General features: G+C 49.7%; 1 protein-coding gene across 1 annotated transcript; it reads left to right on the top strand.

Moving 5' to 3' along the window:
- Positions 1-797: 797 nt before the first annotated feature.
- Positions 798-21,405, top strand: RAMP3 (receptor activity modifying protein 3). Its single transcript, XM_007538935.3, has 3 exons — positions 798-986; positions 15,580-15,712; positions 20,473-21,405. The coding sequence occupies exons 1-3, from the start codon at positions 929-931 to the stop codon at positions 20,726-20,728; spliced, it is 447 nt and encodes a 148-aa protein (XP_007538997.1). The 5' UTR covers positions 798-928; the 3' UTR covers positions 20,729-21,405.
- Positions 21,406-23,350: the final 1,945 nt, after the last annotated feature.

The raw sequence follows: 23,350 nt of genomic DNA, 5'->3' as shown, positions 1-23,350 counted from the left end.
CAAGACATCTCCCACTCAGAGTGGGGGGGGGGCTTGTCTAGACAGAGCACCCTCTTATGGTCTGACTTGGGATGCCCCAGTTGAGAACTATCTCTGCTTGACATTCATCCTTCTGAACCCTATACCCTGAGTCATCAGCCTAGTGAATGTTGTTGGGGGTGGGCTGTGGGCACCAGGGTGTAATGGGGGAACTCAGGAGTACATCCACCTGGGCCACTGCCAGCAGAGGAAGTTGACAGAGGTGACTTAGCCTTGCTCAGTGATCATGGCTGGATAATTGGAAACACGGTACCCCTGTTATCAGGTCGTGTGTGTGTGTGTGTGTGTGTGTGTGTGTGTGTGTTTTTGCTCCACTGTCTTTTGCTTCTGGTTTGGCTCCATAAGGTCTTGGGGTGGTGGTGGTGGTGAAGCAGTCAGGGCGTGTGTGTGTGTGTGTGTGTGTGTGTGTGTGTGTGTGTGTGTGTGTGTCCTGGGCCTGAGTCTGAGCCTGAGCCCTGAGCCTGTCCCTGCTCACGGTCCTTGTCATCGGTCCTTGTCATCGACTGGTCAGGAGGTTGTAAAGGCGTTCCCCCCCCCCCGCCCCTACCCCCCTCCTCCCCGCTCAGGACACCACAGGAGGGTATCCTGAGTCCCCCTCAATCCAGAGGCTATGCTTCAGTCCCTCACACCAGGACCTGAGGGTGGGGGAACTGGACAGGGGTGGAACCTGGGGGGGGGCACTTCTCTTGGCTGCAGACACCCAACCCCAGGGAGGGGTGCCCAGGAGTCTCCGGGCTAAAGTCCATGCCAGGCGTTGGGGGGGACGCACCCTGAGCGAAGGCACGTCTTGTGGAGCTGCGCCTGAGAGCGAGGGGCGTCTGAAGGCGGGCCCTTCCTGGCCCCACCCCTGCCGGCCCCGCCCCCCGTGGCTGCAGCTCAGCGCCCAGCCATGGAGATTTGTGAGTGCCTGCTCCTGCCGCTGCTGCTGCGGATGCTGCTGCTTGGCGGTAAGGGGGCGCAGGGCTGGTCGCCGGGGGGTGGTCCCCCAACCCCGAGCATCTCTGGGATCAGGGGACCCACTGGGCCCGAGTACTCCAGCACCCACCCTGGGCTGTGCCTCCCACTTTGCGGGAACCAGGCAAGCCCTGAGCGCCACTCTGGGCGGGCGGGGGGCGGGGTGGTGGTGGTCCCCTGAGACACGACTGGGAAGGGGTTGCCACCCAGCTGTGGGATCCCAGGCTTCCTAGCCCGGTTGGAGGACCCCCAGCCAGACCAACACCCTCAGCAAGCTTTGGGATTCGAGGCTCAGGTGCGCAGAGGTGCGGAGGGGGGAGTAGTCTGTGCAACTTGGGAAGAAAGCAGGACCCCTCCCTACTGGGTTCCTCCTTCAGTCTCCAGGGATGAAGGTTGCTCACGATTAGAGATTGGATCGAAATAAAGACAGGCTTTGAAGAATCTCTCTTAGGGGCTTTTCCAGGAACTGGAGAGGATGTGTGTGGGGGGAGTGCTGAGAAGTGGGTAGGTGGGTAGGTGGGGGCGGGAGGCTGCCCAGGCTGGGAGGGCAGAGAGGGGGGCTGGCAGTCAAGCCCCCCCACCCAGCTGTGCCCTGTCTTTGGGCCATTTGGGATGCCTGCTTGTTCCTGGAGGAACCTTGCAAACTTGGACCTGGCCATGATTTAGAGCCTAGGAGGTGGGGTAGTGGCTAAAGCACAGGATTCTCAAGCATGAAGGTCTTGAGTTCAATCCCTGACATTGCATTTCTCAGAGCAATGCTCTAGTTCTCTCTCCTTGGCGTCACTTGATGAATAAATTATATATTTTTAAGAAAAAGGGGACCTGCTGTTGGGAGACCAGGATGAGCACTTGGGTTAACATGTGCAAGGATTTGGGTTTAAGTCCCTACCTGCAGGGGGGAAGCTTCACAAGTGGTGAAGCAGTGTTGCAGGTCTCTCTCCCTCTCTATCTCCTCCTTCCTTCTCAATCTCTCTTTGTCCTATCAGGTAAAAATAAATAAGGAAATGTAAACATAGACAAAAAAGAAATAAAGTGGACTGGGGAGATAGCATAATAGCATAATAATTCTGCAAAAGACTCTCATGCCTGAGGCTCTGGTTCAATACCCAGCACCACTGTAAGTAAGAGCTGAGCAGTGCTCTGGTGTCTCTGTCTCTCTTTCTCATTAAGAAACAAAACAAAACAATAAACCAACAACTCCTGGGCTCATGTTAGCTCAGCTCTGGAAGGATGCCTTGTCCTGTCTTGATGGCCCCACTGTCCCCTCCTTTGGGACATAGAGTCGAGCTACCTGGTCAGGGAGGGGCCAGGCTGGCTTCTCAGCAGAGTGAGTCCAGTGCTGTCTCTTGCCAGGCAAAGCGCCCCAGGAAAGGGGTGCTGGGGGAACGAGGAAGGGCACCACCTGCTTGAGGTCCCCTGGGTTTGTCAGTGACAGGATAGTGGCCTCATCAGCCCTGGAGGTGCCTGCACCATTGAAGAGCCCCAGAACCACAGGATCTCTGTGACCTGATCCATTTATGGTCATCCCCATGTGGCCCCTGAGCACCTCAGAGTGGGGGTGGGGTGGGGGACTCTGGACTCAGGGAGCACCACCCATAGGAAGCCAGAGGCCCATCATGAACCATTCTGGAGAGGCCTTTGGATAGGTGCTCCTTCAAGAATCCAAATCCTCTATTTAGAAGCACTTGTCCTGGGGGTTGGGTGGTGGAGCACCAGGTAGAGTGCACATATTACCATGTACAAACACTCAGGCTTCAAGTCCCTGTCCCCATCTGCAGGGGGGAAGCTTCACAAGTGGTGAAGTGATGCTGCAGGTGCTTCATGTTCTCTCTCCTTTTTGACCTCTCCCTTCTCTCAATTTCTCTCTGACCTATAAAAAAGGGAAGAAAAAAATGCCACCATGAGTGGTAGATTTATAATACAGGCACCAAGCTCAAGTGATAATCTGGTGGCATTAAAATAGAAGAGGTAGAAGGAAATGATGAAGAAATTGCCCCCAAGCAGGGCCTTGGAAGGATGTAATCTGTCAAATGCTACCTCAGCCTGAGCTCCACGTTTGTGCCCAGCCCTTGGCCGCACCTTGAGGTCAGGGGGGTGGATGCTGGATACCTTTCTCTGCAGCTGATGCAGTTTCCCCAAATGCATTCTGGGTGTACTTTGTAGAGGGCTATTGTGACCATCAGCCTGACTCAGTTGGGGTCAGTCTCATAACCTTATACTGATCATGGGAACTTGGAGCAAAAGGATTCACACTTGAAAAGGGGGTGTATTTCAGAAAGCCCCCTTCTGAAATCCCCTAGGTTGGGGCAGGTCTACCCTCCTAGAACCTTGTAGAAACTTCTGGAAGCTACAGCCTCCTGAGTCTGGGCAGACCATGTCTTACTACAGCTGCCTGACAGCTTCAGGACTGGTTGTCACTTACTTCCATCTGGGCACGGTGAGGCTTCCTGTGTCTCATTTCCAAACGACTGGTCACGGAAGACTTTTTTTTTCTCGGAAATACATCTTTTGGGCTGTTTATAATTTGAGCGTCTGGAAGTCCCCGAGACAAAAATAAGCAGGGCCCTGCCTTTTCTTTGTTTTCCTGAGATTTTGTTTGGCTGAGATTTTTCTTTTTCTCATTTTTTTTCCTTTCTGCTTTGATTTAATTCCTGCGACTTTTGCTAACGCAACTGGTAGCTGGAGTGGCAGTGGCCCACTTTCTTGGACTCTGCAGGAATCTGCATCTTTCCCCATTAGTGGCCATGATGCCAGTGGGCTGCCCCTTATGTTGAGTGTGCTTTGGAAACGGTGCCAGAACAGCCTCCATGGAGGGCACTTGTGCCTGGTCTGACAGGTGTCCTGCTGGATTCTGTGTAGTGCCATCACATGATGTCCTTGTCCACATTCACAGCCTGGCTAGGTCAGGCACGGAGAATTTCTGCTCCTGGTGGACACAGGAGGAAAGAAAAAAAAGAAAGAGGTTCAGGGGGAGGAGCAGAATGGGATGGAGGGGAAACACTGAGCTGGGGCATAACAATGTGACAGATGGTAGCTGGGGCAGACTGGGCTGGGTGGTGGCATTCCAGTGCCAGGTGTCCCATTCAAGGGGGAAAGAACAAGTCCCAGGGATCCAGATCCAGGTGTTCAATGGCTAAGAAACCCAGGTCCTAAGGGGACAGTGAGACATCTAGCAGTGGGTGACAGAATGGAACTTGTCTGACTCAAGCCCCTGTGGGTAGTGGGTGGAGCTAAGGAGAATCACAGAAGGTGCTGGGGGCACCCATGAGGGAGTGAAGATGTTAGTCCAGGAACAGGCACAAGGACTGGCCATGGAGGACCCTTAGAAACTGCACTGGGAAGCTTGGGGATCATTGGCTAGAAAGACATGTTTTTGGACTGGCAGTGTCTTCCTCACCACCAGCTCCAGTGCCCTTAGAGCCTGTTGCCTCCCTTCCCAAATCACTGAGATACCAGGCCTGCCAATTCTTCCTGCCTGCAAGCTCTTTAGTTCAGCCAGCAGATGTCTGGCTCTCGTTGGCTCCATCCCTGTTTGGCCCGGGGACAGTCATCTTTGCACTGGGCATCTATTCAAAGCAGAAGGAGGGGGCAGGATGAGGGAGCCTTTTCAGGGCCCTTCTCAGGACAGATCCCAGCCTGTAGTTGGAAGCCAGTGCAGTGCCTTGGTACTGTTTTCATGAGCTGCTGGGAGGGAAGGCAATGGAGGTGTGAACCAAGCTGGGCACTCACGTCAGGAGAAGCAGAGTGGGGAGGCAGGCTTGGATCTGATTCATCTCCCAGAAAGCCAGGGTGAGAGTGGGGTGCAGTGAGTATGCCTCTAGGGGAAGCTCTGTAGCAGCTGGTGGGGTGTTGTTCTCTGTTGTCTTCCCCAGCAGGTGGTATAACTACTGTTACTACTACTACTACTTCTCCTCCTCTTCCTCCTTCTTTTCTTCCTCTTCTTCCTTCATTTTCTTTGCCACTAGAGTTATCACTCAGGCTCCATGCCAGCCCTACGAATCAACTGCTTCCAGTGGCCATGCACCTGATTAAGTGCACACATTTCAGTGTGCAAGGACCCAGGTTCAATCCCCTGGCTCCTACCTGCAGGGGGAAAGCTTCATGAGTGGTGTAGCAGGGCTGCAGGTATCTTTCTGTCTCTCTTTTTCCTCCCAATTTCTCTCAGTCTCTATCCAATAAAAACAATAGAGCCTTGAACTTGCCTTCCTGCAGAAACAGCTGACTTATGTGGAAAGAATGGCAGCTCTGTCCTTGCCTGCTTTGTGCCTGAGTCCAAGACCCAGGCTGAGTTAGCAGGAGATAATGTACTCCAAAAATCACCCCTGCCTTTCTGGTGGGTCTTAAATAAACCCTGGGGGCCTGCTGGCTCTGCTTCATCTGGGCCTGGGTCCTCTCTCCCATCTCCTGGGTTCCCTTGTTCCTCCACCGCTGGGTGTACCATGGCTGTGCTTGAAGTGTGACCGGTGGTGGAGGTAGACAGCATAATGGTTATGTGAAGAGATTCTCATGCCTGAGGCTTTGAAGTCCCATGTTTAGTCCCTGGTAGTTACCATAAGGCAGAGCTGAGCAGTGCTCTGGTTAAAAAAAAAAAAAAAAAAGAAGTGTGATCAGAGTTTGCATCCTGCATCCATGTGTGAATTCTCTATAATCTATATTCGCTACTGTGGGTTGCTTACTTTCTGCAGTCTGTCTGGTAATTTACACATTTGCTTTATTTATTTATTTATTTATTTATTTAATTTATTTATTTTTGCCTCCAGGGTTATTGTTGGGGCTGCACCCAGAACCCACCAATCATGATGGCCATTTTTTCTTTCTATTTTATTTGATAGGACAGAGAGAAATTGAGAGAGGTGGGGTGATAGAGAGGGAGAGAGAGAGACATCTGTAGACCTGCTTCACTGCTCATGAAGTGTTCCCCCTATAGGTGGGGAGTGGGGGCAAGCTCTTTATATATTTTGGTTATTAGCTTCTTGTCAGATGTATGGCATGTAAAGATCTCCTCCCATTCTGTGAGGGGTCTCTTGGTTTGGGTAGTGGTTTCTTTTGCTGTGCAGAAGCTTTTTAATTTGATGTAGTCCCATAGGTTTATACTTGCCTTAGTCTTCTTTGTAATTGGATTTGTTTCATTGACCATGTCTTTAAAATTTATGCAGAGGTATTTCTTTCCTTTCCTCTCCTGGGCCAACTAGGAATACCAAAGGAGATAACCTGGGACTGCAGCAAGGCAGGACTAGAATGACTTCAGAACCCAGAAAACCACCAGTGAGTGCAAACACGTGTGGCTTGTGGACAGAGAGGAACCTAAGGAGAGATTGAGCAGCTGGTAACAATCCAGCAGTTTACTGGTTGAGGCAACACCTCCAGTCTGTTTTACCAACAAAAAGACTGAGTAGAGGACACCCCTAAGACAGACCAGGTGCAACTGTAAGTCTCCATTACTGCTGCCCTCAGAGGCTGGAGCAGTAGGGGGGAGGCTCTGTGCTGACCTTAGGGGACAGAGAACTGACCAGGAAGCTCAGGAGAAGAGCTACACCTCAGTGGCCTAGCAGTGGGGCTGTGTGGTGGGAGCCTTTCCACATTGGTCTCCTGATGAAAACATGGTGAATAATTGCCTCAGAACTTACAGACTATAAATGGGACTTGTTTAGAAATTCATAGGGCCCAGCAGGTGCTGCCCGGCTTGGCAGAGAAGCTGAATTGAGCCTGGAGTTTTGGATGCTTAGGGTGTGAGAGTCTCTTTTCATAACTACTGTATTATCTCTCCCACACCCTGCTTTATCTCTTGGTCAGGAGTCAGTGATTAAGCTAAGAAGCCTACTTATAGTAAAACCCCTCAGGCTCCCATAGCCTACAGGGAATGAAAAGAACAAAAGAGGCTTTAACAGCCACTGTGCTTCAACTCAGGGATTGAAATAATATTGACACAACTGTTAATTTCCACAACTGTGAACTCTTTTAAGTACCTTACTTAGAGGCAAGTCAATTCAGGCAAGAGCGATCAGTAATTTGAAAAGTACTGAGAGAATGACCTCATAACACACTCTATAGAATGGTTAAACCAACAAGAAGAAATTTTGGAGAAATGACCCAGGACAAGACCCAGGATAAGAGCCCCCCCCCCCCCCAAAGCTTAAAGCACAAAATAATGAGGTCAACATCCAAACACTAGCTAAGGAAATAGTAATAGGACTGACTATGGGGTGATATGCTTTTTCAGGAGAATAGAACAAATGCTACAAATGCTACAAATGTTTATGACCCAGGATAAGAGCCCCCCCCCCCAAAGCTTAAAGCACAAAATAATGAGGTCAACATCCAAACACTAGCTAAGGAAATAGTAATAGGACTGACTATGGGGTGATATGCTTTTTCAGGAGAATAGAACAAATGCTACAAATGTTTATCTGGAGCCAGAAAAGACCCAGAACTACCAAAACAATCTTGAGAAGAAAGTATTAAGTATACTTTATACAGTATACAAGTATAGATGTAAAGTATACTTTTTCAGTATACAAGTCTTTTACTTCTTTGGTTAGGTTTATGCCTAGATATTTTATTGTTTTAGTTGCTATAGTAAAACGAATTGATTTCTGGATTTCAACTTCTTCTAACTTAGTGTTTGCATAAAGGAATGCCACTGACTTTTGCATGTTAATTTTGTAGCTTGAAACCTTACTGTATTGCCTGATGATTTCCAAAAGCTTCTTGCTGGATTCCTTTTAGGTTTTTGTATGTATACTATGATATAATCTGCAAATAGGGAAAGTTTGACTTCTTCTTTTCCAGTCTGTATCCCTTTAATTCCTTGCTCCTTCCTGCCTGATTGCTATGACAAGAACTTCCAACACTATGTTGAATAGTAATGGTCATAGTGGTTAGCCCTGTCTAATACCTGATCTGAGGGGAAATGCTTCCAGGTTTTCACCATTGAGTATGAAGTTGGCTGTAGGTTTGCTATATAGAGACTCCACTATCTTCAGGAATTTTCCATCTATTCCCATCTTTTGTAGCATTTTGATCATAAAGGGATGTTGTATTTTGTCAAAGGCTTTCTCTACATCTATTGCTATGACCATGTGAGTTTTTGGTCTTGCTTTTATTGATGTGGTGGATCACGTTGATTGATTTATGTATATTAAACCAACCTTGCACCCCTGGGAGAAACCCCACTTGGTCATGATGAACAATCTTTTTAATATACCACTGTATCCAGTTGGCTAGAAGTTTGTTCAATATTTTAGCATCTATGTTCATCAGAGATATTGGTTTGTAGTAGTTTTCTTTTTTGGTTGTGTCCCTGTCTGCTTTTGGTATCAGAGTGATGTTGGCTTCATAAAAGCTGGCAGGGAGTATTCCAGTGACTTCAATCTTCTGGAAGACTTTTAAAAGTAGAGATATTAGTTCTTCTTTGAAGGTTTTGTAGAATTCATTTGTAAAACCATCTGGTCCAGGACTTTTATTTTTGGGAAGGTTTTTGATAACTATCTTAATTTCATTGGCTGTGATGGGCCTGTTCATGTTATCTAGTTCGTCTTTATTTAATTTTGGAAGTTCGTAGGTATCTAGGAAATTGTCCATTTCTTCCAGGTTCTCTAGCTTGGTGGCATATAGTTGTTCATAGAAGCCTTGCATGATATGTTGAATTTCTGCGGTGTCTGTTGTGATATCTCCTCTTTCATTTACAATCCTATTTACTTAGGTCTTCACCCTTTTTTGTTTTGTGAGTCTGGTTAAAGGTTTGTTGATTTTGTTCACTCTTTCTGTTAAGTAATTTGCTTCTGATCATTCCCATTATAAACTGAGACAAACTGAGGCTGACACAGGAAATAGAGGAAGTTGTGGTATTTATTCACACAAGCACATAGAATAGCCATTATTACAAACTTACACATGTACAGACTCAGAAGCTGACACACACAGAGATCTCAGGAGACCTGAGGGGTCCCCCACCCAAGCCAGAGTGCCAAAAGTGGCCCCATTGCCTGGGAGAGAGAGATCAAGAGTTCTCTAAACTAAGGGCATATATAATGTACAGGGATGGGGGCAGTTATTATTATCTGGGGGTCAGTGGTTGACTGGGCAACTTCCACCCTTGCAGCATCCTGCTTGGGTAAGGTAAACATTCACAGAGTAATCTCTGGAATGTTCGCCTTTTCACACACAGGGTAAGCCATCACTTAACAACCCAATGGCACCTTCCTAGGCTTAAGCAAACATCCCTCTTGTAAACCTGACAAGATTTATCAAAAAACCCACCTGGCAGCCCTGGGGTTAAGCTGAGAAGGGGCAGGGGGGTTCCTTAACTTCCCCTCACTTATGGTGGCTTTGGCTCTGAAATGGAGAACTTCAAAGAAATGAAATTTGTTCAAGAAACACACTTTCTCACACTTTCAACGAACATTTACTTTTGTTGATCATTTGTATGATTTTCTTATTTTCACTGTTATTTATTTCTGCCCTAACTTTAGTCATTTCTATCATTCTGTTGCTTTAGAGTTCCTTTGTTCTTCTTCTAGGTCTTTAAGTTGTGCAATCAGGTTATTTGTGCTTTTTCTTGTTTCTGAATGTGTGCTTGTATGGCTATGAACTTCCCTCTCAGTACTGCCTTAGCTGTGTCCCAAATATTTTGATAGCTTGTGCCTTTATTTTCATTGAACTCTTGAAGCATTTTGATTTCTTCCTTTTTTTATTTTATTTTTTTTAGTTTTTTAGGCTCTTTCTTTTTAAAATTTTTTTTATTTATAAAAAGGAAAACATTGGGAGTTGGGCGGTAGTGCAGCAGGTTAAGTGCATGTGGTGCAAAGCACAAGGACCAGCTGAAGGATCCTGGTTCAAGCCCCGGCTCCCCACCTGCAGGGGGGGTCCCTTCACAAGACCTGAAGCAGGTCTGCAGGTGTCTACCTTTCTCTCCTCTCTGTCTTCCCCTCCTCTCTCCATTTCTCTCTGTCCTACACAACAACGATGACAACAAGAATAACTACAACAATAAAACAACAATGGCAACAAAAGGGAATAAATAAATATTTAAAAGAAATAAAAAGGAAACATTGACTAAACCATAGGATAAGAGGAGTACAACTCCACACAGTTACCACCACCAGAACTCTGTATCCCATCCCCTCCCCTGAGAGCTTTCTTATTCTTTAACTCTCTGGGAGTATGGATCCAAGGTCTGGCTTCTGTAATTGCTTCCCCACTGAACATGGGCATTGGCAGGTCGATCCATACTCCCAGCCTGTCTCTCTCTCTCCCTAGCGGGGAAGGGCTCTCCAGGACACATTGGTGGGGTTGTCTGTCTGGAGAAGTCTGGTTGGCATCATGCTAGCCTCTGGAACCTGCTGGTTGAAAATAGAGTTAACATACAAAGCCAAACAAATTGTTGACCAATCATGGACCTAAAGGCTGGAATAGTGCAGATGAGGAGTTGGGGGGGGGTTCTCCATTTTTTAGAAAGCTAGTAGGCATATTTTAGTTATATTCCAAAGGGCCTGTGGCTATACTAGTTTTTTTTTCCTTTTCCTTTTTTCCCCTGAGCCTGAAGTCTGATATGCAGGTGGATCCAAATTATTGTCTGGGGAGATAATGTCATGGCTGGAAAAAGGACCAGAAAGCTGGATTGGGGAAGAGAGTAGCTCCTTAATATGGGAAAGGGGTATAAATATGGTTGACTGTAAACCCCATTGATCTGATGTTACCTGGGGCCCATATTCAGCTTAGGAGCCTATGTGACCTCTGCATCCCTGTAGGTCTGAGCTCAGATTCTGTGATCATAAGTAGGAATGTTTCAAGCTGCCCCAATATCAGGACCCGTCTTCCTCAGGTGTAGCATAGAGTATATTGTTCATCCTCCCTTTGGAGGATGGAACATTCTCTACCATTGTTGATCCATGTTGAGGACAAGGTCTTATGGGGGCCCACAAAGGGGTCTGTTGTATTGTTTCTGATAGGAATGATCGATAACAACGGAGGGAAGGTCTAGGCCCATCATGTCTATTTGGGAATCTCAGGACTTCCCGAATAGGGCTCCAGCTGATGGGGTCGCCTGATAGTGACTAAAGAGTCATCGTTAAAGTATGCCAGTTTTTTTGCCCTTATTCAGCTTTTGCAGTCCTTGCTTTGATGAGATTAGCTTTGGAGTGAGTGAGAGAATTGTAATAGGAAGTAGGTAAGGAGGGTATCTAAGTCTAAATAGACACTATTTCATTATGAACTTTTTACTGACTCACTACAGACTATTGTGTATTTTTGCTTTCAGGAATATATTTTGCCCTAATTTATGGATACATGTGAACATATGCTCTATCTTACAGGACCTGGTCTATATCTAGGTTTTGGGATTTTGTTAGGAAATAAACCTCCTGGAATGGAATTTGAGAATACTATGAAAGGAAAGGTCTTACCCAAGTAATGAAGCTGAAGGGTCTGGACACAGTTTGAAGCAAATCATGCTGAAGTGGTACTCCTTGCGTTGATTAGGTTGGGATTGGTGGATGGAATATCATTTGGTATGAATTGAGAGAACCATGCAGGAAAATGAGCTCCAGCCAGGTTCCAGGACTGGGGGAAATATAGGCTCTAAAGACGAAGCAGGAGGATCCTGCTGTCTTAGGGTTTAAGAAGACAATAGATAGTTATTACTATAATCACATTATTTGGCAATTGGGTTAACTTTGAAATATCCCTTTGTTAGGATTTGCTGTATCATACACAACATCACCATAATTTATGTCCTTTGACATTATTTCTATATAGCTGTGCCACTCACTGGTTGCTTCTGTTCTCCCTGGTCTAAGCTTTTAAGAGAGTCACATCAAAGACTCAGCCTATGTATTAAAAAGACTCAGTCTGTGCTTTAAAAAGTTTGAGACATTCAATCAATTTTCTCCTCTCATATTAATTAAGTAGTGATTTATATGACTACAAATTGATAGGAGTGTACATAAACACCATTCCCAGCACCAAAAGTCTGTGTCCCATCCCCCTCCCCAGCCCCGTGAAACTGAACATCCATTTACTTTGGTGCCCTACTCCGACTACTATTTTTTAAAAGCTTGATAGGACAAAGTGAAATTGATAAGAGTGGGGGAGATAGGAATAGTGAGAGAGATACAATTGCAACACTGCTTCACTGCTTGTGAAGCTTCCCACTTGCAGGGTTGGGAGTGGGGGCTTGAACCCCTATCCTTGCCCATGGCAACATGTGTGCTCAAGTGGGTGTGCCACTGCTAGGTCACTAGACTGCTTTTTCATTTTGTTTATGGATTTCTTTGCTGTGCAGACTTTTTTTTTAAGCCTACAGCACCCAGTATTCCCAGGTGGTCTCCCAACCACCCTGCTCAGCTTCTGAGATCATATGAGATTGGCATGTTCAGGGTGGTACGGCTGTAGACATTTTATTTTAATTAATTAATTAATTAATTTTGCCTCTAGTTACTAGGGCTTAGTGCTTCAGTACTTACATTCAAGCTTTGAAAATCCCCATTGAGCTGATTTTTGTGTATGGTGTAAGATAGTGGTATAGTTTTCTCAGTACTGCTTGTTGAGGAGACTTTTATCCCCCTTATGGTCTATTTTTGATTCTTTCATCATCGATTCATTGGCCGTATAAATGTGGATTTGTTTCTGTGCTCACTTATTCCGTCCTATTGGTCTATGATTTGTTTATAAGCCAGTACAATAGGTTTTGATCGCTTTCTCAGCCATTCTTCTGTTGTCGGGCACCTGGCTTGCTTCAGGGTTTTAGCTATTAAAAATGTACTATGCTCACGACCCTGGGTCCATACTCCCAGAGGAACAGAGAAGTGGAAAGCTATCAGGGGAGGGGATATGGAGATCGGGTAGTGGGAATTGTGTGGAGTTGTACCCCTCCTATCCTGCAGTTTTATTTTTGTTAATGTCTCCTTTCTTAAATAAATAAATAAAAGATTTAATGAGTTTAGTGAAAAAATGGGAAAAAATGTACCATGAACATAGGTGTACACATATTTTTTTGGTTGGGTGTTATGGGGTCCTTGGGGTATATCCCTAGGAGAGGAATTACTAGGTCATATGGAAGGTCCATCTCTAGTCTTCTGAGGGCTCTCTAGACTTCTCTCCACCACAGTTGGACCAATTTACATTCCTACCAGAAGTGCAGAAGGGTTCCTTTGTCCCCACAACCTCTCCAGCATTTGTTGCTGCTGTCCTTGTTGATGTATGACATTCTCACAGGGGTGAGGGGGTATCTCAGTGTTGCCTTCATTTGCATTTCTCTGACAGTGACCTGGAGCAATTTTTCATGTGTTTGCTAGCCTTTTGGATCTCTTCTATAGTGAATATTCTGTTCATATACTCTGCCCATTTTTAGATGGATATTCTCAGATTTAGGAAGCTTAAAGAGCCCCCAGAAAAAGTTCATGAAGGCACATGATAATTAAAATAACAAAGGTCAAAGACAAAGAGGATTCTGAAAACAACTAGAGAAAAGCAAAGAGCTACTATTAAGGGAAATCCCATAAGTCTATTAGCTAGTTTCTCAACAGAAATTCTGAAGACTAGGAAAGACTGATAGAGTATATTCAAAGTTTTGAATGGGAAAGACTTCCGTCTGAGAATATTTTACCTTGCTAAGATGTCTGGTTTGATGTAGAAATGAAGACCTTTACAGATAAGCAACAGAAACTTACTACCACTAAATCAGACCTACAAGAAATATTCAATACTAAAGGGATTTATATATAAAAAAATGAAAATACTGTTGTTGATCCATGTTGAGGGCAAGGTCCTATGGGAGCCCACAAAGGGGTTTATTTGTTGTTCCTGATAGAGATGACCAGTAACAATGAAGAGAGGGATCTATTCGAGATCTAGGCCCATCATGTCTGTTTGGGAATCTCAGGACTCCCCAACTAGGGCCCCAGCTGATGGGGTGGCTTGATAGCGACTAAAGAGTCACATCGTTAAAGTAAGCCAGTCTCTTGCCCTTATTCAGCTTTTGTAGTCCTTACTTTGATAACGTTAGCTTTGGAGTGAGTTTTTTTTTTTTTGGCTCTATATGCTAACTCTTTTTTCAGCCACCAGGTTCTAGATGCTAACATGATGCCAGCCGGATTTCCCTGGACAGATGACCCCACCAATTTGTCCTGGAGCCCTGCTTCTTCAGAACCCTGTCCCACTAGGGAAAGAGAGAGACAGGCTGGGATTATGGATCGATCTGCCAATGCCTGAGTTCAGCAGGGAAGCAATTACAGAAGTCAGACCTTCCACCTTCTGCACCCCATAATGACCCTGGGCCCATACTCCCAGAGGGATAAAGAATAGGAAAGCTATCAGGGGAGGGGATGGTATATGGAGTTCTGGTGGTGGGATTGTGTAGAGTTGTACCCCTCTTATCCTATGGTTTTGTCAATGTTTCCTTTTTATGAATAAAAATAAAAAACTGAAAATATAGGCTATCATGGGGGATTAACAAAACAAAGAAAACAAGCAAAGCCCAACAAAGATTATTAATTTGCACTGAATCACTGATGTTAACAAAGGGGATTGTGGTGTCTGTAGGTGAAAAGTTTCAGGGATGAGGGAGCCCAGTGGACTTCGGTGGAGGGATATTGATGCTTTGTTTGGGTAGTGTGGTGTAATACATTTTGAGGATGTGATAAATTATACTAAGACATTCATAAGCTTGCAAACCAAACACACTTCAAAAAACAAAATTTATTATAAAAATAAATAGTCTTAAAAAAACTTTAGTTTTCAGATAGAGGGAAAGTGAGAGAGAGAGAAAGGAGGGACACCACAGTACTACTCTGTGGCTTGTTGGACCATGCATGGTGCTCCCATGTGGTGCTAGGGGGAAAAAGGGGGTCCTTTCCATGCTTGTTGCAAAGTATGTGCTCTACTGGGTGCTCCAGGCTCCTACTTTTGTTATATTTTATTTTAATTGGATTTCCTTCCTTCCTTCCTTCCTTCCTTCCTTCCTTCCTTCCTTCCTTCCTTCCTTCCTTCTTTCCATCTTTCCATCTTTCCTTCCCTCTCTCTTTCCTTCTCCTTCCTTCTCCCTTTCTTTTTCTTTCTTTCTAGTTGGGCTCTCACACATCTGTGATTGCATAGCTCCTAGGATGCTTTTTTATTTGGGTAGAGAGATTCAGAGAGAGAGAAGGAGATACACCACAGCATGGAGCTGTCCCTAGTGCCATAGCACCTCATATGTGGTGTCAGGATTGAACTGGGCTGCAGCATGGCCAGGCAGTTGCCCTGACTCGGTGGTTTAAAATGTCAGACATTTACTCTTTCATCATTCTGGAGGCTACAAGTAAAAAATGGACAGACAAACAAACAAACAAAAAACCCAAATTATTTATGGGCTCTTCATTTCTGTGGGAGGCCCTTTGTCAATTCTTTAAAATCACATATATTATTTGTTTGTAAGAGAGAAGCAAAGCATCACTCTGGCACATGTGAGGCTGGGCATTGAACTCAGAGCTTCATGCTTCCTGGCCCCCTTCCTTCCTTGGCTTCAGTCTTCCTGCCTCCAGGAAGTGACCCAGCTGGCTGTGAGTGCAGGTCAGCTTTCTAGCTGCAGGTGCTCATGATGTCACTCTGCAGGTGGCTGTCCCCTGGTGGGTGGCTGTGACGAGACCCGCATGCTGGAGGTACTGCCCCTTTGTGGGAAAGCCTTCTCGAGCATGATGCAGAGGGTGGACGTCTGGAGGTGGTGCGACCTGTCAGCCATCATCGGGTGAGTGTGTGGTCACTGCCGGCCCACCCATCACAGTTGCCACCTGTCACAGCTACCATCTGTCACAGCCACCACCTGTCACAGCCACCCATGTCTGTCACAGAAGCCCATCTGTCACAGTCATCCACTTGTCACAGCTGCTACCTGTCATAGCTGCTTATCTGTCACAGCCACCCATGTCTGTCACAGCTGCCCACCTGTTACAGCCACCCACACTATCACTGCCTGTGTCCCTAGCAGACAGTGGCCATGTGGACAATCACATGTTGGTTGGGTGTGGGGGGCAGACTGTTTGCTTTATGAACTGATCCAGCTGGGAGTGTAGGGCCAGGCTCCTCCTTGTGGGGGAGCTGTGGGGGAACTTCTGGAAAAGGCAACCCAGAGTGGACACACAAAGGGTCAGGGGGATGAGGGGGCTTTCATCTCACCTCTCATCACTTCCGAAAGTCTGTGGAGTAGACATCGAGCTCTAGGCCTTAGGAGAGGGCGTACCCAGCCAGTGAGTTCACCTGGGAGTCGGGGGAGCAGGTAGGCGCCACCACCTGTCCACCTCACAGGGAGCCAGCACCTGGGCAGGCAGCAGGGGAATGGGAATGTTGAGCAGCTGGGGTGTCCTGAGCCCCAGCCTGAAATGAAGCCTGTTCTTTGGGGTTGCACAGACAGGGTCAGGGCCCCCAGATCCATGAAGCCTGGGCCCCAGAGGTGGGTCTCTGGGGGCTGCAGAAATCTAGTGGCACTGCTTGCTTTCTCCTGGGCTCTGAGGAACACCATGCAGCTGCGGGCTCCTGAGCAGGGCCCTACATACCCTGGGGAGCTGCTTCCCCCACCCCTCCTCTGAGGAGCAGCACAGGGATCAACTGTTAAGTCTCTGATGCTAGTAAGAGACTGAGGATCTGGCACAGGAAGGAGACTCCCAGACTCCTTACAGCTCTAGAAAAATTAAGTCTTATCCTGTTAGTAAGTACAGGAAGCTCCAAGGACAAAGAGATAGGGCTTTATTTATCTATTTGACGAAGGTTTTTTTTTAATTTTATTTTACTAGAGCACTGCTCAGCTCTGGCTTATAGTGGTGCTGGAGATTGAACCTGGGGTCTTGAAGCATCAGGCATGAAAGCCTTTTGCAGAACCATTATACTGTTTCTCTGCCTCAAGAAAGACCCCTAAGGACAAAGAAAGAGATATTTATTTATTACCAATGATTATTATTATTTTTTACCCAGAGCACTGCTCACTTCTGTCTAATGGTGGTGCCAGGGATTGAACCTGGGACCTCAGAGCCTCAGGCATGAAAAGTCCTCTGCATTGTCACTATACCGTCTCCCAGGGGCATTACTCAGGGAGCTGGGATGAGGAGGGCAGAGGCCAGTCGTCAGACCTCATCCCTGGGGACCATGTCATGTAGAGGATAGGGCACTGGAGGGGGAAGTTGAGGGGCCTTTTGGGAGACACAGATTTGCAGCCTGAGAGGGCTGGAGCATCCCCTGGCTGAGGGCTCCTACATGGAGGTACAGGAAGGAAGACAGGGTTGTGCAGGAAACAGAGCTTGCTTCTAGGTCCAGAAACAAAACTGGGCTCTGCACAGAGAAGGAGGAGGAGAGAGTGGAGGAGGAGGAAGTGGAGGAGGAGGAAGAGGAGGATGATGAAGAGGTGGGGGGAGGAATGGGGGTATCTCCCCATCCCATACTCTCACATACCACCTGCCAAGCTGGAAGCCAGGAGAGGGGATGGAGATTTCAGGAGCCCAGGGGTTGTGATATCTAAACTGGGATGCTTTTTCCTGCCACATGTCAGTCTAATGAGGCAGCAAAGTGCAAACCCTGCCAGCATTCCTGCCTCTACCTTTCCTTTCCTGGGTTTCTGCTCTTAGGGAGCAGTGGTGGTTGTGCTCCCCAAGATAAGTGACAAGACCTTGACTCACAGAGATGAGTACTGGGCTCAGCCCAGGGTCCTTAGCTGCAGGAAGGGGTGTGTGTGGTGGTTCAGGGGAGGGAGGGACTTACCTGCCAGGGACAGATTTATGTCACCTCACATGTGGTCCTCCCACTCTCCTGATGGGCTAGATATGAGCCCCATCTGAGGCTCGGCAGGGCTGTCAGGAGACTGTGGCTGAGCTGGGGTTGGACCTATGCTACTTCATGCTGTCTTCTGTGGGTGGAGTCATGTACCATCTCTTGCTCCTCCTCCAACTGCCCCTGTATGCCACTGCAGGCTTGCTGCCACATAGGGCTGTCTGTCTGTCTGTCTGAGTGAGCTCCATTGAGTACTGGGTGGGATGTAGTGGCATTCCTGGGAACACTGGGAGAAGTGTGTATGGAGAGGGGAGCATGGAGGCAGAGCACAGGGCTCCATGATGCTCCAAGGCTGGGGGTCCCTGGGAAAGCTTTGGTGTGGTTGGTGTCTGGTTAGCCGATCCTGGGACTTTGGGCAGTGAGTCCCCCTCCATGGTGGGGGTGGGTGGGGTGGGTCTGGGAAAAGCCTGGCTCTGCTTGTACCCTGCAGGCTGGACACTGGCTCTGGATAAGGGTCTGAGGTCATTTCCTTTTCTTCTGGTTCCTCCTACCTGGTGTGGGCCTTTCTTTGCTAATGCTCCTCTCCTCCCCTCTGCTCCCCTCCCCTCCCCTCCCCTCTCCTCCCCTCCCATCTCCTCTGCTCTCCACCCCTTCCCCTTCCCTCTCTCCTCCTCCCGCTCCCCTCTTTCCTCCTCTCCCCTCCCCTCCCTCTCTTCTCCTCTCCTCTCCCCTTCCCTCTCCCCACCCATCCCCTCCCCTCCCCTCTCCCTTCCTCCTCCCCCTCCCCTCTCTCCTCCTCTCCTCTCCCCTCCCCCTCTTCTCCTCTCCTCTCCCCTTCCCTCTCCCCACCCATCCCCTCCCCTCCCCTCTCCTCTCCTCCTTCCCCTCCCCTCTCTCCTCCTCCTCCTCCCCTCTCTCCTCCTCTCCCCTCCTCTCTCCTCCTCTCCCCTCCCCTCCCCCTCTTCTCCTCTCCTCTCCCCTTCCCTCTCCCCACCCTTCCCCTCACCTCCCCTCCCCTCTCCTCTCCTCCTCCCCCTCCCCTCTCTCCTCCTCTCCCCTCCTCTCTCCTCCTCTCCCCTCCCTTCCCCCTCTTCTCCTCTTCTCTCCCCTTCCCTCTCCCCACCCTTCCCCTCCCCTCCCCTCTCCTCTCCCCCTCCCCCTCCCCTCTCTCCTCCTCTCCCCTCCTCTCCCCTCCCCTCCCCCTCTTCTCCTCTCCTCTCCCCTTCCCTCTCCCCACCCTTCCCCTCCCCTCCCCTCTCCTCTCCTCTCCTCCTCCCCCTCCCCTCTCTCCTCCTCTCCCCTCCTCTCTCTCCTCCTCTCCCCTCCCTTCCCCGCCCCCTCCTCTCCTCCTCCCCCTCCCCTCTCTCCTCCTCTCCCCTCTCTCTCCTCCTCTCCCCTCCCCTCCCCCTCTTCTCCTCTCCTCCCCCCTCCCCTCTCTTCGCCTCTCCTCTCCCCTTCACTCTCCCCACCCTTCCCCTCCCCTCTTGTTTCCTCTCCTCCTCCCCCTCCCATCCCCTTCCCTCCTCTCCCTTCCCCTCCCCTCTCCTCTCCTCCTCTCCCCTCTCTCTCCTCCTCTCCCCTCCCCTCCCCTCTCTTCCCCTCTCCTCTCCCCTTCCGTTTCCCCTCCCCTCCCCTCTCTTCTCCCCTCTCCTCCCCTCCCCTCTCTTCTCCCCTCTCTTCCCCTCCCTTCTCTTCTCCCCTCTCCTCCCTCCCCTCTCTTCTCCCCTCTCCTCTCCTCCCCTCCCCTCCTCTCCTCTCCTCCTCTCCCCTCCCCTCTCTTCTCTTCTACCCTCCCCTCTCCCCTTCCTCTTCCCCCTTCTCCCCTCCCCTCTCCCCTCCCCTTCCCCTCTCCCCTCCTCTCCCCTCCTCTCCCCTCCTCTCCCCTCCTCTCCCCTCCTCTCCCCTCCTCTCCCCTCCTCTCCTCTCCCCTCTCTTCTCCCCTCTCCTCCCCTCCCTTCTCTTCTCCCCTCTTCTCCCTCCCCTCTCTTCTCCCCTCTCCTCCCCTCCCCTCCTCTCCTCTCCTCCTCTCCCCTCCCCTCTCTTCTCTCCCCTCCGCTCTCCCCTCTCCCCTTCCTCTTCTCCCTTCTCCCCTCCCCTCCTCTCCCCTCCCCTCCCCTCCTCACCTCTCCTCTTCTCTTCTCTCTCTAATCTGACCTGCAGCCCAGCCCAGGTGATGGGAACTGGCCTGGAGAAGGGGAGTAACCTGGCTGTGCTCTCTGTTTCCCACCCCCTGTCTAGGTAGAGACAATGGACTGTGCAGGAAGTTTCTTGTAAGAAGTGGCTTTTTCCTGTTGAGGGCACAGGCCAGGCTCCTAGGGACTGCAAAGGAGAAGGGTGTGTCACAGCACCACTGCCCTTCCTGTGCCTGGAGATGAGCTTCAGCCCTGCCCCTGTCCTGCAGGGGGCAGTAGCCAGGTGTGGGAGGTAGGACAATGGGTGGAGCTGGTGAGCTTGGCAGGTGTCAATGGTTCTGGACGCTGCTGGTCACGCTGCTGGTCACACTCCAAGCTTCCTGGAAGTTTTTCACTCTGAGCTCCTAATTGCCACCAGGACCATCCAGTGTCCCCCTGTTTCACCACTGTGGCTCCTTGTGGGTGGTTTATTGAGTGCCCAACCCAAGTTTGATGAAGGAGTGGAGCAGACAGCGGCCTTGTGTCCTGTCGGTGCTCCCTGTCTCCATTGCACCAGGAGAGGGTGATCTCCTGGGGTCCAGGTCACTGTGAGCAGGGGTCACACCCTGTGCCTTTGCAGGTACTACGAGAGCTTCACCAACTGCACGGAGCAGGAGACCCACAGTGCAGGCTGCTATTGGCCACACCCTCTGACCCACAGCTACATCACCGGTGTCCACAGGCAGTTCTTCTCCAACTGCACTGTGGGCCTCGCCCAGTGGGAGGACCCCCCCGACGAGGTGCTCGTCCCGCTCATCGCCCTGCCAGTGCTGCTGACCGTGGCCATGGTGGGATTGGTGGTGTGGCGCAGCAAGCACACTGACCAGCCTCTCTGAGCAAGCCTGGGGCTGCGAGAGCAGGAAACACCCCCACCCCCTGTGAACTTGTGCTTCTCACCGGAGCTCCTCATGCTTTCCTGGTCTGGGGACAAAATGTGACAGAGTTGGAGCTTGGGTGTTGGGCACAGTAGTTGATGCTGCCCTGCCATTGCTCAGGTTGGGCCCTTGGGGGGGCATCCACCTCATCCCCAGCCCAGTCCTGGGTACCTCCTGGCAAGCTCATCTCTCACATTCTCCTCCTTCCTATAAGTTCCCCAGATTCTGACCCCCTTAGTCCCATGCCCCAGGTCCTCCCCCAATCATTCCCTCTCTCTCACCCTTACTGGATCTGACCTCACCCTTCACTCTGACCTCACTTGAGCTAGGGGTGAGGGGGAGAGGGTGAGGGCTTGGAGCCCTTTTTTGCTTTGCCATCCTGGAGTGTCCCCCACTCCCAACCCACGCCCTGGCAGCAGGAGACTGAGGCTGGGCTGATGGGGTTCCCAGGTGCCCTGTGGGACTTGCAGACCTGCTGTCTGTGCTGGTGACCTGGGGCTGAAGTGGGAGAGTCTCCATGATGCCTTTCCTAACAAGCTCCTCTGGAAAAGGGGCTCCTGGGGATGGGGTGGGTGGGGTGGGTGCTGTGAGCTATTATCTGCAGTTTGTGCTTTTCCTCAGTAAAGTGTTGTCCTGTGTCTGAGGTGTCCTGTCTTACTGCAGGGGGTCTCCCCTCCACCGGGACTGTGAGGGTGGGGAGTGTGTCAGACCTCGCAGAACCTGGAACTCATGGGTGCCCTGTGGGGATGTGGATGGTGGGCAGCTCTCAGAGGAGGTCCACTCTGAAGTCAAGTTGTTAGCTGCCAGCATTCTGAGGTTGTCTGAGGCTTGTCGGGACCCCACCTGCTGGGTTTGCTGGGGAGGGGGATCCCCTGGGTCACGCCTGGAGGTTGGGGCAGCTGCAGGAGACATTTTGTCCCTGTCCAACCATGCTGAGGTGGCCATGTTCTCATGTGGACCCTGGGCTCTGGCACCTGGCAGAGTCCCAGAGGTGCGGCTGGAGGTGGAAGGGACTCTGCTCCCTGTGTCACTCAGAGACTCTAGGTGCCCTTCTATCTAGCACAAGCTAGGGGGGGGGAGCCCTTGATGTGGAAAGTAGACTGAATGAATGTGAGTGGGAGGGCTTGGATCAGAATAGGGTGAGAAGGTGAGGGGTAGATAGCATAATGGTTATGCAAACAGACTCTCATGCCTGAGGCTCCATCAAGTCCCAGGTTTAATCCCCCCGCATCACCATAAACCAGAGCTGAGCAGTGCTCTGGTAAAAAAAAAAAAATTGGGGTGAGAAAGAGACTAGAAGGGGATGCAGAATCCCCACTCCCTTACCCCCCAGGGATAGTAGAACTGGGTCATGGGGGATGGACTGGTCCTGTCTGAGCAGGATAGAAAGGCAGGTGTTTTCAAGATGAAACCAGGCTGCTTGGAGAGTGGACTTGTGATGGGGTGTATATGGGGGGGGAGGGTATATATTTCCAAGGATAGTCAAGAATATTGGGGTGCTCTTTACCTCCTGTCTGTACGTCTGTGCCCTCCTTGTCCAAGGTTTTGGAGACTGGGTCTGCTGTGCTGCAGGAAGTTGAGACATGGTGTCTCTGGAAGAGATTGTGGTGAGTATGTCAGATCAGAGGGTTTGCACACCTAGTGCTTGGCTGTTAGCAGGAGGGGTCTGTCTGGGCCTGGGTGGGGACTGTGCTTGCACAGCAGCTCTCTGCCTGCCTGCTAACATAGAGCTGCATTTGGCCCCCAAGAGCCACTCATAGCCACAGGGTGGGTCAGTTTCTCCCACTCGCTCAATTCAAGCTCAACTCAACATTCCCAGGGTCCTGCCAGGCAGCCTGCCTTCCACTTCTGCTTCTGGTACCTTTCACCCACCACTGCTGTGGTCTCCCTCAGGTGACAAAGCACCCCCTGGGTGCAGTATGGAGTAAGCTCTTTAGCTACAGGGTGAAGGCAGAGGAGAGTGGGGTTGAGGGAAAAAAAATCCCAGGAAAGGCTGGCTCCCCATGATTCCTTCCATGGCCCTGAATCCAGAGCAGCTCAGTGGGGCTTCATGGCCCCAGGGGACCTCACTGCCTGGAAGGCCCCCCTGAGCTCTCTGAATCAGCTGAAGGCCCAGATATCTGCCTCTCTAGCACTTCATAAAGATACCTTCTGAGTCAGTCTTGCTGTCATTACTGAGGTCCACCTGGGTGGTATGGGGAGAGGCCTCACTTCCTGGGGAGCCTGTGGTGGGCCCTCTTGTGCAGTGCCTGCTGCTGGCACCTCTGACCCCATTGAGCAGCACTAGGCTTTTCCCTGGGCAGCTTGGTCTGGGAGCCACACCAAGGCACAGGTGGGCAGTAAGGGCTTTGAAGGGTAATTAAAGGAAATGTCTTTACCAGAGCAGACTTTAATACTCACATGGTTAGAGTCCTCCTAAGAAGAGGAGATAAGATTCCCTCAGGGTTCTCTTAAGCTCTAAGACTGGGGAACAGTGGACAGTGGCTGTGGTGACAAGAGGTCCTCTACCACACGTTGGGGGCAGACAGCATCTCAAGTTCCCCTATGCAAAAAAAAAAAAAAAGAAAAGAAAAAGAAAAAGAA

This window comes from Erinaceus europaeus, chromosome 14 (assembly GCF_950295315.1).
Source record: "Erinaceus europaeus chromosome 14, mEriEur2.1, whole genome shotgun sequence".
In the NCBI taxonomy this organism is placed as follows: domain Eukaryota; kingdom Metazoa; phylum Chordata; class Mammalia; order Eulipotyphla; family Erinaceidae; genus Erinaceus; species Erinaceus europaeus.
The sequence above is the reverse complement of the archived record's forward strand: the minus strand, read 5'-3'. Positions and strand labels throughout refer to the sequence as shown.

Coding starts and splice junctions, on each gene's coding strand:
- RAMP3 (XM_007538935.3), top strand. CDS start 929: ATGGAGATTTGTGAGTGCCTGCTCCTGCCGCTGCTGCTGCGGATGCTG. Junction 987..15,579: donor GCGGATGCTGCTGCTTGGCG/GTAAGGGGGCGC, acceptor GTCACTCTGCAG/GTGGCTGTCCCCTGGTGGGT. Junction 15,713..20,472: donor GACCTGTCAGCCATCATCGG/GTGAGTGTGTGG, acceptor GTGCCTTTGCAG/GTACTACGAGAGCTTCACCA.